Source organism: Garra rufa, chromosome 18, assembly GCF_049309525.1.
Source record: "Garra rufa chromosome 18, GarRuf1.0, whole genome shotgun sequence".
Lineage (NCBI taxonomy): Eukaryota > Metazoa > Chordata > Actinopteri > Cypriniformes > Cyprinidae > Garra > Garra rufa.
In genome coordinates, this window is record NC_133378.1 from 21,242,381 (window position 1) to 21,255,143 (window position 12,763).

General features: G+C 36.0%; 1 protein-coding gene across 2 annotated transcripts in view; it reads left to right on the forward strand.

The window, feature by feature from the left end:
• The first annotated feature begins 1,387 nt into the window (after window positions 1-1,387).
• The window catches only part of iffo2a (intermediate filament family orphan 2a), a 37,611-nt gene continuing 26,235 nt past the window's right edge, over window positions 1,388-12,763 (forward strand). For both annotated transcript variants that reach the window (XM_073823056.1, XM_073823057.1), the window contains exon 1: window positions 1,388-2,190. In XM_073823056.1, coding sequence (XP_073679157.1) covers window positions 1,640-2,190 — 551 coding nt within the window. In that variant the 5' untranslated portion in view covers window positions 1,388-1,639. The remainder of the gene's footprint in view (window positions 2,191-12,763) is intronic.

The window sequence follows — 12,763 nt, forward strand, 5'->3', positions numbered from 1 at the left end:
TACAGGTCCCAGCTAAATATTAAGCAGCACAGCTTAAACATTTTAACATTGATAATCAGCATATTAGAATGATTTCTGAAGGATCATGTGACACTGAAGACTAGAATAATGTTTAAAATTTAGCTTTGCATCACAGGAATAAATTACATTTTAAAATATATTCACACAGAAAACATTTATTTTACACTGAAATATTATTTTCTGAATTTTTCATCAATTAAATGCAGCCTTCATGAGCTTAAACTTCTTAAAAAATCAAAAATCTTTCTGATCCCAAACTTTTGAATGGCAGTGTATATATTTCTATTAACCTTGTAATTTTGTAATTTCATTACCTCTTTAACTACATTCACTTTTTTTTAAGAAAAAAGTGCAAAAAAAACACTGCATCTAAGATATTATGAAACAGTAAAGGAAGGCCACAGTTTTTTAAAGGGAAATCATTTTAGTTCAATTATTCCACATTATCATAATTAATAGAAGGTATGAGTGAATTTTAATTAATTTTACTACTTTTTTTGAGTGGACGAGTCATTAGAACCATGTTCTACGTATCTGACAATTTATAAAGATTTCAGAAAAAAATTTCCTCATGGTTTCCTTTCTAGAATCAAGACTTAACTTGTTTTCTATTGTTTTAATTAGGCTAAACTGGTTGTCAAGTCACCGTATGACAAATATTAGGCTTTTAGTAATAACCCTTAAACTGACAAAAGCCTTTCTCTGGGAAGTGACTTCATTTTGGTGGGAAAAGAACAGCACAAACACATCTATAACTAATAGATTCCCTGAATATTAATTATAAATGTTATCAAACAAAAAGTCTCATAGCATTTCTAGCATATTTAAACTTATTTCTAAATTTGCTGCACCCTTTTATAGAAACATTTGTTACCCTGGACCACAAAAGTAAGTAAGTCTTAAGTAGCATGGGTATATTGTAGCAATAGCCAAAAATACATTGTATGGGTCAAAATAACCAATTTTTCTTTTATGCCAAAAATCATATTAAGTAAAGATTATGTTCCATGAAGACATTTTGTCAATTTTCTACCATAAACATATCAAAACGTAATTTTTGATTAGTAATATGCATTACTGAGAACTTCATTTGGACAACTTTAAAGTTACAAAGTTCAAATAAGTACGTACTAACGATGACCCCATGTCGTATTTATCAAGATCATAAACAAACAAAGTTCAAAGCCAAATATTTAATATGTAAATACTTTTAAAGCCACAGCGTTAAATGCTATGGCCTACAGCGCTAAAGCCCACGCCCGTCATGTAATATGTTAATTAGATGGGCGTGTCTTACAGACACAGTAGCCAATGCGACATGTCTTCCTCTCCTCCCGTTTCCTTCGGATGGTGTTCTCAGACTGGGCTGAAACCTGAGTCTCTACGGCAAGTTGAGACCAATAACCAGCCCGTTTCATCACCAGCGGATGGTAGGAGGGCAGCTGAAATGTGTACCGGTCAGTGCGCTTTATCCGACCGCTAGAATTGCGACTATGGCCTATTATTTGTGTGACATTAGATAAAGGGAGTGCACCTTGCGTCCGAGAGCATGGAGGTGACGTATGCTGCTTTACAGCATCTGCAGTTTGATGCGTAGAAACGCCGCTCACGAATAAAGATGGATTTACCTCGTCGTTTTCCGGACCCGGTTCTCAACCCGATGTTGTTCAATGAATCCGTGGCGGCACCCATCGGTATGAATGAAGCCTGTGCGGTTGGGATCGGGTCCGGCGCCATGGCAACCAGCGCGTTGAGAAACGATTTGGGCTCCAACATTCATGCGTTAAAAACACTCAACCTCCGCTTCCGCTGCTTCCTTTCCAAAGTCCACGAGTTGGAGCGCAGAAATAAGTTATTGGAAATCCAGCTACAGCACGCCCAGGAGCGGTCCCGCTACCGACTGCTGTTTTCCCGGGAGCAAGCGGTCCAGACAAACCTCGAGCTGCCTTATTCAAACACACTGTGTCAATCAAGACTCCCCGGTAAAATCTGGAGTTTCTCCCACACCGCCCGATACGGAGGACGGTTTGAGACTCATCAGGGGCCTGGAGTGTCCTGGACTCATCCTGACGGTGTCGGGGTTCAGATTGACACCATCACACCTGAACTCAGGGCCTTGTACAATGTTTTGGCCAAAGTCAAACGCGAGAGAGACGAGTACAGGAGAAAGTAAGTTTATCTGCTCTTATATTGCAAGTGTTTGTCAATTTTCTTGGTAATCATGAAACAATATTATAGTTAAACTCTGGTAACTTGATATTAGTTACCACTGTCATCTGCGGTCATCCACTGTCTGGAACAAAATGAAAGCTTTTTACATTAATTGGAGATGCCATATTGCTTTACAATGGTTTTACATTAAGAAAAATAACTGTAATACTGTGCTATGCTAATGGATATAGAGCAATAATTTGTTTGACCAGACTAAAATATTGAATAATGGCTATTTACCAAAATGTCAAAGTAACGTTTAATCTATTGCTTAAATTATTTAGATTTTTATATTAGAGTCACTGATCTAATAATAATAATAATAATAATGATGATGATAATAAAACAAGCAAAACAGCTAAGAAACAGCTTTGAATAAATGTTGTTATAATATTATCATTATTAAGATATTTTTTATTTACATTCTCAAAAACGATATCACACGATAATAAAATCTCACGATACGATAATATCTCGATATGAAGTTCACGATATGAAAAACAAAAACAGCAACAAATGAAGACTTGGGAAAAAATTACAATTTTGTACATTTTAAAGTTTAATTATTGTATCTAATGTGCTTTGAGAGTTCAAAATTAAGAGCTCCAACCCATGTTCTTAACTGAGAAAATCTAAGTCAGAAAAAAGTCAGTAAATTGACTTGTACCTGAACTTTCAAGGGGACTCACCCCTCTTTTTATTTGTGGTTAACTATCTCAGTCTAAATTACATTCACACTGGTGTTTTAGAAAGCCAAACTAATTACAATATAATAATAGCAACAATTTTATATTAGTGTTATTCTTATGACAGTAATAGCCATATATTATAAAACAGTTGCACTGTAAAATTGTGATGAAAAACTCCAGCTACAGTGAAAACAGGCTTACAAAAACGCGTCTCACTTCAAATCTAGTAAAGTGCTGTAATCGTCTGCCGTGGAAACTAAACTGTGTTAAAGAGTTCACTGCATTCACTGTGAACTGAGCCGTTCTGAGGTGTGGAAAACGCCAGACGATGAGCTGATCGCCTGAAGTAAGTGTGTGTTTCGCTTTGAAACGCCCAGTGAAAACAGACTTAATGAAGGAATTAAGCCATATTGTGCTTTTGGTTTTAGTTCATTTGACAAATACTGTGCCAAAGCATAATGGCCCAAAACACAACTTTAAAGACCTTTTATGTTAGAATAAGAAGTGTAAATATATTTTAAGTACTACACTTTTTGTCCGAAAGACCTATTGCTTCATATCTTCATGTGACCATCATGATATCAAGACAGTTTTGCTATCGCGATACAATGATATTGATAATACCGTTACATCCCTAACATTTGTTCTAAGTTATCTGGTCTTTAATAACATTATCAAAACTGTTGGCACAAAATGCTATTTATACATTGTTTATGGAATCTTTTTCGAACACATTTTTGTTGGATGTTCATTTGCTATATTGCAAAAGTTGCTTCTAACTCATTTCAGAACATTGTGAGAACTTTTAAAAGTAACATTCGTAAAGTGATAAAATGGAACATTCCCTTAATGTTTTCTATAATGTTTGCATAACCAAGAAAAACGTAAAACGTTGGACACAATGCAAAAAAGGCTTATCTTACTTAGAATTTTTGTCTTGATTCTAGTCAAAATATCTGAAAATTCTTAAAATAAGATGCTAGATAAGCAAAATGACATCAGATATGTTGTTTTCAGGGGGACAAAAACTAAATTAAGTACAGTTAGCTTAAAATAAGTAAAATTATCTGCCAGTGGGGTAAGTAAAATACTCTTGTTTTAAGAATACTTTACTTACCCCACTGGCAGATAATTTGAGTTGTTTCCAGAGGGAAAATGAAATTAAGTGCATTTAGCTTAAAACAAGATTAAATATCTTATGTCATTTTGCTTATCTAGTAAATGCATCTTAATTTAAGAATTTTCAGATATATTGACTAGAAACAAGATAAAAATACTAAGTAAGATGAGCCTTTTTTTGCAGTGCATTTTTAACATTCAGAAAACATTGAAATAACAATTTCATATTCTAATGGGAATATTAGCAAGACATTCTTAGGACATATTTTTGTTAGCTGGGTTATTAAATACTTTAAACAAAAACTTTGCCCCCTGTGTGTTCGTAGTAAACAAGAGTGTGTGTTTCCTTTCTATTTTATGCGACTGTCCCTGGGGCTTGTTTTTTTTCAGTGTCTTAACAGTAAGACTCTATCAGTAACCCCTGTTTGTTCTCCAGTATCCCATTACAAAGTGTCCAGTTTGGATATGAAACCTGAGAAAGCAGGGGTGACATTTTATCTGACAGAAACCATTAGCTTTTTCTCTCCTCCAAACGGGGATCTGTGCAAACCCCTCCCAGTCAATAGGAGCTGGTGGGATCTGCCCTAAAACTTCAGTAGAATCTCTTTACAGTTGCTCCTTTTTTCTTTGAGGACTAATAATTATTGTTAATGGTCCACGCAATACACTTCCACCCATTTTATTCAGGTTTGGTTCATACATAAGGAATTTCCCCTAATTATGTTCTCAGCTCATTGTCATCTGCAATAGGAATGTACCAGTGCATGTTGATTTAGAAGATAAATTTCCTGATTCATGTGTCTGCTGCTGGGAAAGTGATGAACAAGACATTTATGCCAATTTTTTTGTCTCAGGCCCGCACCAGACAGTGTGCTGGCTCATTCATTGCTCAACACAAATGAGTTACTGTAACTTTAAGCATTTCCGGTCATCTAGAAACCCCAGACTCACAATATCCACAGCAACCCTGAAATGCTTTTGTGTTTCTCAGACTGTTCCTTTTGGCTTTGTTGCTATCTTAGTTTGTGTCAGTGGCTCTGTTGCAATCATTATTTAATAGTCTGGCTATAGAAGGCCCACAGAGGGTTTTCTCATCTGCCAGAACAGATGTAGACTGTCTGTGAGAAGAAGCGGACAAATGAGCCACAGAATGATTCATTTCCAGATCTTGAGTGAGCTGGAAACCCCACTTTATAAAGGCTGCCTGCATCCTTTGATTATTAAGTGCTTACAACAGCCTTGCTGTTAGGAATGGGGTATTTTTGAGATAAATGATCGTATGTTTGTCTTTTCTTAAGTGGCCAACACAAAATGAAGTACTTTTCTCTGCTGCCGTCTCATGTTTGTTTTGGCCCTCAGATAGAGTGTCACAGTAGCAGCCGGTCAGTTAGAATGGATGTTGGTGGTCTGTTATATTAAATGCGATCTTGAGACAGGTGGAAAGTGTGGCATGAGGTTCATATGCAAAGACTGTCTCCTAGGAAATCATTTAAGCAAATATAAAACCGGTTCATAAATTAGGCATATATTTAACTATTGGCTATATGTTGTGAGTAGGTTCTTTAAAGTACAAAGTAACTTGGAAGCAAATTAAAAGGAACTGCAGTTTGTTAATGTATTTGCACTTGCCGATTTTAATCGCATCTGGTTGTTTTGGAGTTTTGAGTTTCTCAGGTCTTTAGCAATGGGATTTGTTCTTGACTTGAGCACAGCATGCAAAAACCATTATTGTTGACAGGGGGAAAAGACATTCAACCCAGTAATTTTCCTGACTATCAAACAGCACAAAACCTATAAATCTTCCCGATAGGGACTGACTGAATATTTTAGGGAGCTTAACATATCTAGAGAATGGAGTCATTCTGCCCCACCCCTCAGAGTGTCGTGCGAATTCTTCGCCCATCCTCCCGTTCCTTTGGAATTCTTTATCTGATTAATCCTTTGTGGGAATTCCATGCCTTTGATTGAAATTCAGGTTTATTAAATTGGACCTCCGTGGAAGATGAATGTGTTTACTCTTTTATTGCAATGACCTAAACCTAAGTAACCTGAGAACACTTTTTTGGTTTTGGTTTTGCGTAACATTTTAATTGCTATCTTCGTTGGCATGTGTTGGGATTTATTGTTAGAGTTGATTGAGAACCAGAGTTTTAAATCATAGTTATATATCCACATATCCTGTGAATGTTGTTATGGGAGACAGTTTATCATTTCTAAGCTCTGGGTTTATGATTAAACAACGGACGCCAGGTTTTAGTGAAATATGCTCAAGCTATAAACCTTTCCTAGCACAAAAGCCATGCATTCTGCCGATGACGGCTTTGAGGAACACACTTTCAAAAGGTGTTTTATAACCACAGCAGGCACTGTCCACTGACCCGTGTGAGTCGGGCTGTAAAGCCATGGCCGTAGACGTCTGTCCAGTTCTGGTCAGGGATGTTGGCAGGAGCTGCATGTGAGGTGATGTTTTGTGTGGGGGATCAATGGTGTGTGAACAGGAGGTAAGCTTGCAGCAAAGTGAGGTCATCTCTCCAGGGAATGATTCAGTAGTGCTGCCTCACTGGGCAGGAAATCAGTTCTGCCCCCCCCCCCCCCCCCCCACTCACGCTGGGAGTCCAAAATCATGGGAACTAGAACATTCTGAACATTTTTACACTTTCAAAAAACAGCTGGTATGGTGAAAGACTGGAATAGGGCTGGGCGATTTGGCCTAAAATCAAAATCTCGATTAATTGAACATTTTAACTCGATTACGATTAATGAACGATTATTTTATTTATTAATAAAATTGTATTTAATTATATTTATATAATATTTATTTTTTTGCCCTCATAGTTCACTGATAAGTTTTGTACAGTAAATATGCGCACATATTACAAGTGAGAGATTTTTGAATGAAGGGTGCATTACTTGATTTTAAAATAATTGAAGGAAACACACACCATCTACTATCTATGATTATTTATTGAACATCAGTGTTGAACAACTGAAATTAAAGCACACATTGCTTAAAACGAACAGTCACATTTTTCTTAAATTAGTGAAAATAAATAACTTGCACTTTTGGAAACAAAATAAATTATTTTCAATGTTTCAATGAAAATAAGCAGTACTTTTCTGCTGTGCCATGGTTACTGTCAGTATTACTACAGTAAAACCATGGTAAACATTGGTGATTTGTAGATTGAAACGCCGGATCGTCAGAATACTGTCAATTACACTTGTTTAATTGTTTTTTTTTTTTAAATTGCCTTATATTGGCATTGTAAGCATATGATTTAAAAACATTTTTATATGAAATTATTAGTGAGTGCGGCGCGGGACAAAACTTGATGCGCGAGTGGGTAGAAACTCGTGTGTGTGCGGGATGCGGGAGAATAAAATGATCGGAGGGACTACCGGAAAATAGAAATATATAAACATAAAATATCTAAAAACATACAAATTGTCATTCATCTATTACACAAAAGCAACATGAACAACTAATATAACTTAAAAATGATTAACAGGTGTAAGAATAGGAAGTTTCTGGAATGCAAGGCTTAAGTTAGAATCCACTCACCGCTCAAAAGTTCTTGTGCACTGCTTAATATTGCGTGCGCACGAATCCACTCATTGAAACACACGAAGTGTAGACACTGTTAAATATTCATTGTGCATATATTCATTGTGTTATAAGAGTTGTATGAGATCGCGATGAACTGAGATAGGCAGGGAGTGTTGTTTGCTCGCATTCTGCCATGCATGCACGCAGCAGCCCATGCTTGCTTTTCTGTTAAGAATAAGATCGATGTACTCAAAAAATCTGTATAGGTAACTTCAATGCAGGCTTTTGCAGGCGGGAGAGGGACGAGATAACATATTTCCGTGCAGACTGAAAAATCTCTCACGCGCAGGTCTCTCATATCAGCTCCCGCGCCCCCCGTGTGAACTCCGGCGCCTCCCTGTTATTAAAGGGAAAGTAATCGAAATAATCGACCTGGAAAAATTTGATCGATTATAGGTTCTGAATGTCGATTTCGATTACTTTTCGATTAATCGCCCAGCCCTAGACTGGAATGATGAAAGAAAATACCACTTTTTTCCTTCTTTTGAATTTCAAGTGTCTGATTTATTAATTATTTATTTATTTAAATTTATTTTACATTTTTTATATATGATTTTTTTTTTTTACATATTATTAAAGGGTTAAATGAAAATTAGCCCATTATTTACCCACACTCCAGGCATCCTAGGTGTGTATGACTTTCTTTTCTCAGAGGAATCCAGACTGAGTTATATTAAAAATTGTTCTGGCTCTCCCAAGCTTTATTATGGCAATTTGTGGGTGTTTCTCTTCATCAGTCCACAACTAGTCCAATAAAGTGCATCCATTTATAATAAAAGGCAGGGGGTGAATAAAGGTCTCCTGTAGTAAATCAACATTGCACATGCACCTGTGAGTCTTGTGTAAACCAATGTTTGTTTACAGGAGCAAAGGAAGCAAAGTTTCCTTACTTTAGTCTCCTCTTGACTTACATCGAAATCCTCAGACCATTTTTTTTTTTTTTTTTTTTACAAATCCTTGTTTTGTACTTCCAATTCATGCCCAATGTTTCGGTCTCTCTGCTGTGTGTCTGCGTTCGTCACTTCTGAACGGCACATACACAATGCCGGCGATGTCCTAGATTAAAGTCATTATTACGTTTTAAATATAGATATTTTTTCTACAGGAGACCTTTATTCACCCCACGGAGCCGTGTGAGACACTTTTTATTATGGATGGATGCACTTTATTGGACTTGTTTTGGACTGATGAAGAGAAACTCCCACCCATTGCCAAAATAAAGCTTAGGAGAGCCAGAACAATTTTTAATATAACTTCAACTGAATTTGTCTGAAAGCAGAAAGTCCTCGGATGTCTTGTGGGTGAATCAGTAATGGGCTAATTTTCATTTTTGGAGAAAACGAACCCTTTAATAGTTATGCTATTTATTGTTTTTATTATGTAATTTTACATTGTATGATATTACATAATAATTGCAACTGAGTTTGACAAAAGATCTGGTGAGGCCTAATTGGAATGTGATTCAGTGATTTTTACTTAAAGGGATAGTTCACCCAAAAATGAAATATACTCTATGATTTTCTCACTCTCAAGCCATCTTAGGTGTATAAGACTTTCTTCTTTCAGATGATTACAATTGGAGTTATATTAAAAAATGTCCTGGCTCTTCCAAGCTTCATAATGACAGTGAATAGCTGTTGATAATGTGCATCCATCATAAAAAGTACTCCACATGGCTTAAGGGGGGTTTAATAAAGACCTTCTGAAGCAAAGTGATGTGTTTCTTAAAGAAAAATAGCCATATTTAAAACTTTATAACATGTAATATCTAGCTTCCGCTGTCGTATGCCTGTTAGAAGTACAAAAGGAGGATTTGTAAAGAAAAATGTTGGAGGATTTCGATGAGCCAAGAGGAGACTGGTTTTCCTTTGCTGTAAACAAAACTTAATTCTAGCAGAACTAGCATATTCTCACCAGGGCTTACACCATCCAGCCTACATCATCCGCTGGAACAGTTTATAAAGTTTTAAATAGGGATTTTTTTCCTACCTGATCTCATGACGAAAACGTACCTGTGGGAACTTTTTTCGCAAGACGCAAAGTATGACTAATAAGTACATATCACTGCAGTTTCCAACAGAAATGAACACTAGAGGCGGTAAAACAGCGAGCACTTGCAATGGTTTTTGTACACAGTTGTAATTACAGCTCCATATGTTTTGCTTTGCTTCTATCCTTTAACATTTTTACTTACAATAACCTTGTGAGTGTTTCTTTAATACATTGCAGTCAAATACTGTTTTAGTTTCTACATATGTACAGATTAGACATTGTTTTTGTTGTGGTCACTCACTCAGGGCTGAGCCGCATGTTCTGTCACATCATGATGACATCCATAGATGAACGCTGATGATCCATTCAGTCTTTACCATGGCAATGAAAATCAATGGACTAATGATGCTAACAAATTATTCAGGCTTGCCAGTTTCCCTGAAAGATGTTATTCTGCCTTTTTTCTCCTGAGCTAGCAAGTTATTCAGGATGATGCACATGATTGACTTTCAAAAGATTTTATTTCCGCCAGACAGATAGATTCAGCTGGTGCAAAGCTGTCAGTTATATAAATAGATGCATTTCTGAATGACTGTGTTTATTGCGCAGACTTGTAAATTTCCAGCTAGTGTACAGACGGATGGAGTGGTAGACACAGCCAGCCAAGGCATTATGCATTCAAAAACTGAACCTCAAAGCCCCATTGACGCAGATGCTTTAATAAAAGCCTGGCTGTCCCATCTTGCTAGTTTGGACATTGTCTGTTCTCCTATGGACAGAGTACTTATTACAGAGATAATACACTTCAAAAGAATATACTTAAGTGTGAACTAAATGTAGGTGTTTTGAACACATAATTGCATGTTAACTGCAATTTAATGAAAATGTATTATAGGTTTAATATAATTTAGATCAATTGCAGTTAGCTGAACTTCAAAGTACTTTTTGACCTACTTGAGCCTTATTTATATATAATTTTATAATTACTTGCATTGCCTTTTGACCATAAAACCAGTCAAACCAATCACAAAACCAAAACCAGGGTCAATTTTTTTTTAAAATTGAGATTAATACATCGTCTGAAAGCTAAATAAATGAGCTTTCCATTGTTGTATTGTTTTTAGGATAGGACAATATTCGGTCGAGAAACAGTTATTTGAAAATCTGTAATCTGACGGTGCGAAAAAAGATTTTGAAGTTATCCAAATGAAGTTCTTAGCAATGCATATCACTAATCAAAAATTAGGTCTTGATATATTTACGTTAGGAAATGTACAAAATATCTTCATGGAACATGATCTGTACTTAATATCCTAATGATTTTTGCCATAAAAGAAAAATCAATAATTTTGACCAAATACAATGTATTTTTGGCTATTGCTACAAATATACTCGTGCTACTTATGACTGGATTTGTGGTGCAGGGTCACATATGGTCTAATTGTGCTAACTTTTACCACTTATATTATGTTCAAATTTATATGTTCTAGTGACCAAACTTGGACCTGATTTAAAAAAAAAAATCCTAGGTTAACAAGTATTTGTAACAACTGACCCACAACATAACACAATGTTAATGGTAGTTCTTGAAACATGTATGATTTAAATACATTTGTAATGATTAGGTTGCAAGTACATTTAAAATATATTCAATTTAAATGTAATATTGAATAACACAGTTAAAGTTATAACCAAGTATGTCTGTGTAGACACAGAAGGGAGGGGTTTAGATCTGTGTGTTCATGTGTGTGATTCTTGAGAGCAGCTCTGAGTATCGATCTGAAATGCAGCTCGCTCTTCTTCTGGTGTCTGGGTGCGGACACAGATGTGCACTACTGAAGACCCACGGGACTGTCTGGAGATGGATCAATATGTAGGTCATCTTTGCACGTATTGTCAGGGTTTTCATTTATCACTCTTTCTTTTCGAAATATGTTTATAACTAAATAAATCCTATTGACTTTTCAGCTAAACTACCTTTAGCAATTTCAAGTCAATTAGCATATTTTTGACTTTACAAAGTTTATTAACAGTATGTGGACATAATAAGACTCACAATGATGCTCATGTTTTGGGTGGTTGCTATGCAGTTGCTAAGGTGATTTAAGATTTAATAATGTCTGGGGGTTTTAGCGCATCTCAATTCATTTAGCTCATGGTTTAGAGGGTTTAGGACAGAAGGACATCGCCAAGAGCTCATTTTTGGCACAGGAAACGGACCAATGTTCCATTACGCAAATGAAATGAACTGTACAGCCTGAGAGCTTTTGTTTTGTGTTAAGCCGCAAATATTGCATATTTACAGCAGTAATTGTGTATGTACAGAAGTTGTAGAGTTATTTTAGTTTTAAAATTCTATTTTATCACTAAATTGTATAAAAATAATATTATTGTAATTTAAGGGATAGTTCACCCAAAAATGAAAATCTGCCCAGGGCATCCAAGATGCAGGTGACTTTGTTTCTTCAGTAGAACACAAACAAAGATTTTTAACTCAAACCGTTGCAGTCTGTCAGTCATATAATGGCAGTCAATGGGATCCATGGCTTTGAGATTCAAAAAAAACATACACAGACAAAACCAAATTAAACCCTGCGGCTCGTGACGATACATTGAGGTCTTAACACACAAAACAATCAGTCTGTGCAAGAAACTGAACAGTGTTTATATCATTTTTTACCTCTGATGCACCACAACGTCAAACTGTCATGAGCGCATTCACAACAGCCATTATATGACTGACAGACGAAAAAAATCTTCGTTTCTGTTCTACTGAAGAAATAAAGTCACCTACACCTTGGATGAATTTTCAATTTTGGGTGAACTATCCCTTTAACTTTTGCCATCCTCCAACCATGTTTTGACTATGTGTCATTTCATGGATTTATCGACCAGTAGCAATTTCAATGCAGTCCATTGTTTTAAAACGCTGATAAACCTCTTTGATTAATCACTTGAACACTTATTCTGTATATTATCATGAGAAATCAAAGCAGAGTTTAGAGATCATTGTCTTAAAGGTGACCTATTATTCCCCTTTTTACAAGACGTAATATAAGTCTCAGGTGTCCCCAGAATGTGTCTGTGAAGTTTTCCAGAATAGGGCCGTGCCTTTACAGCTCAA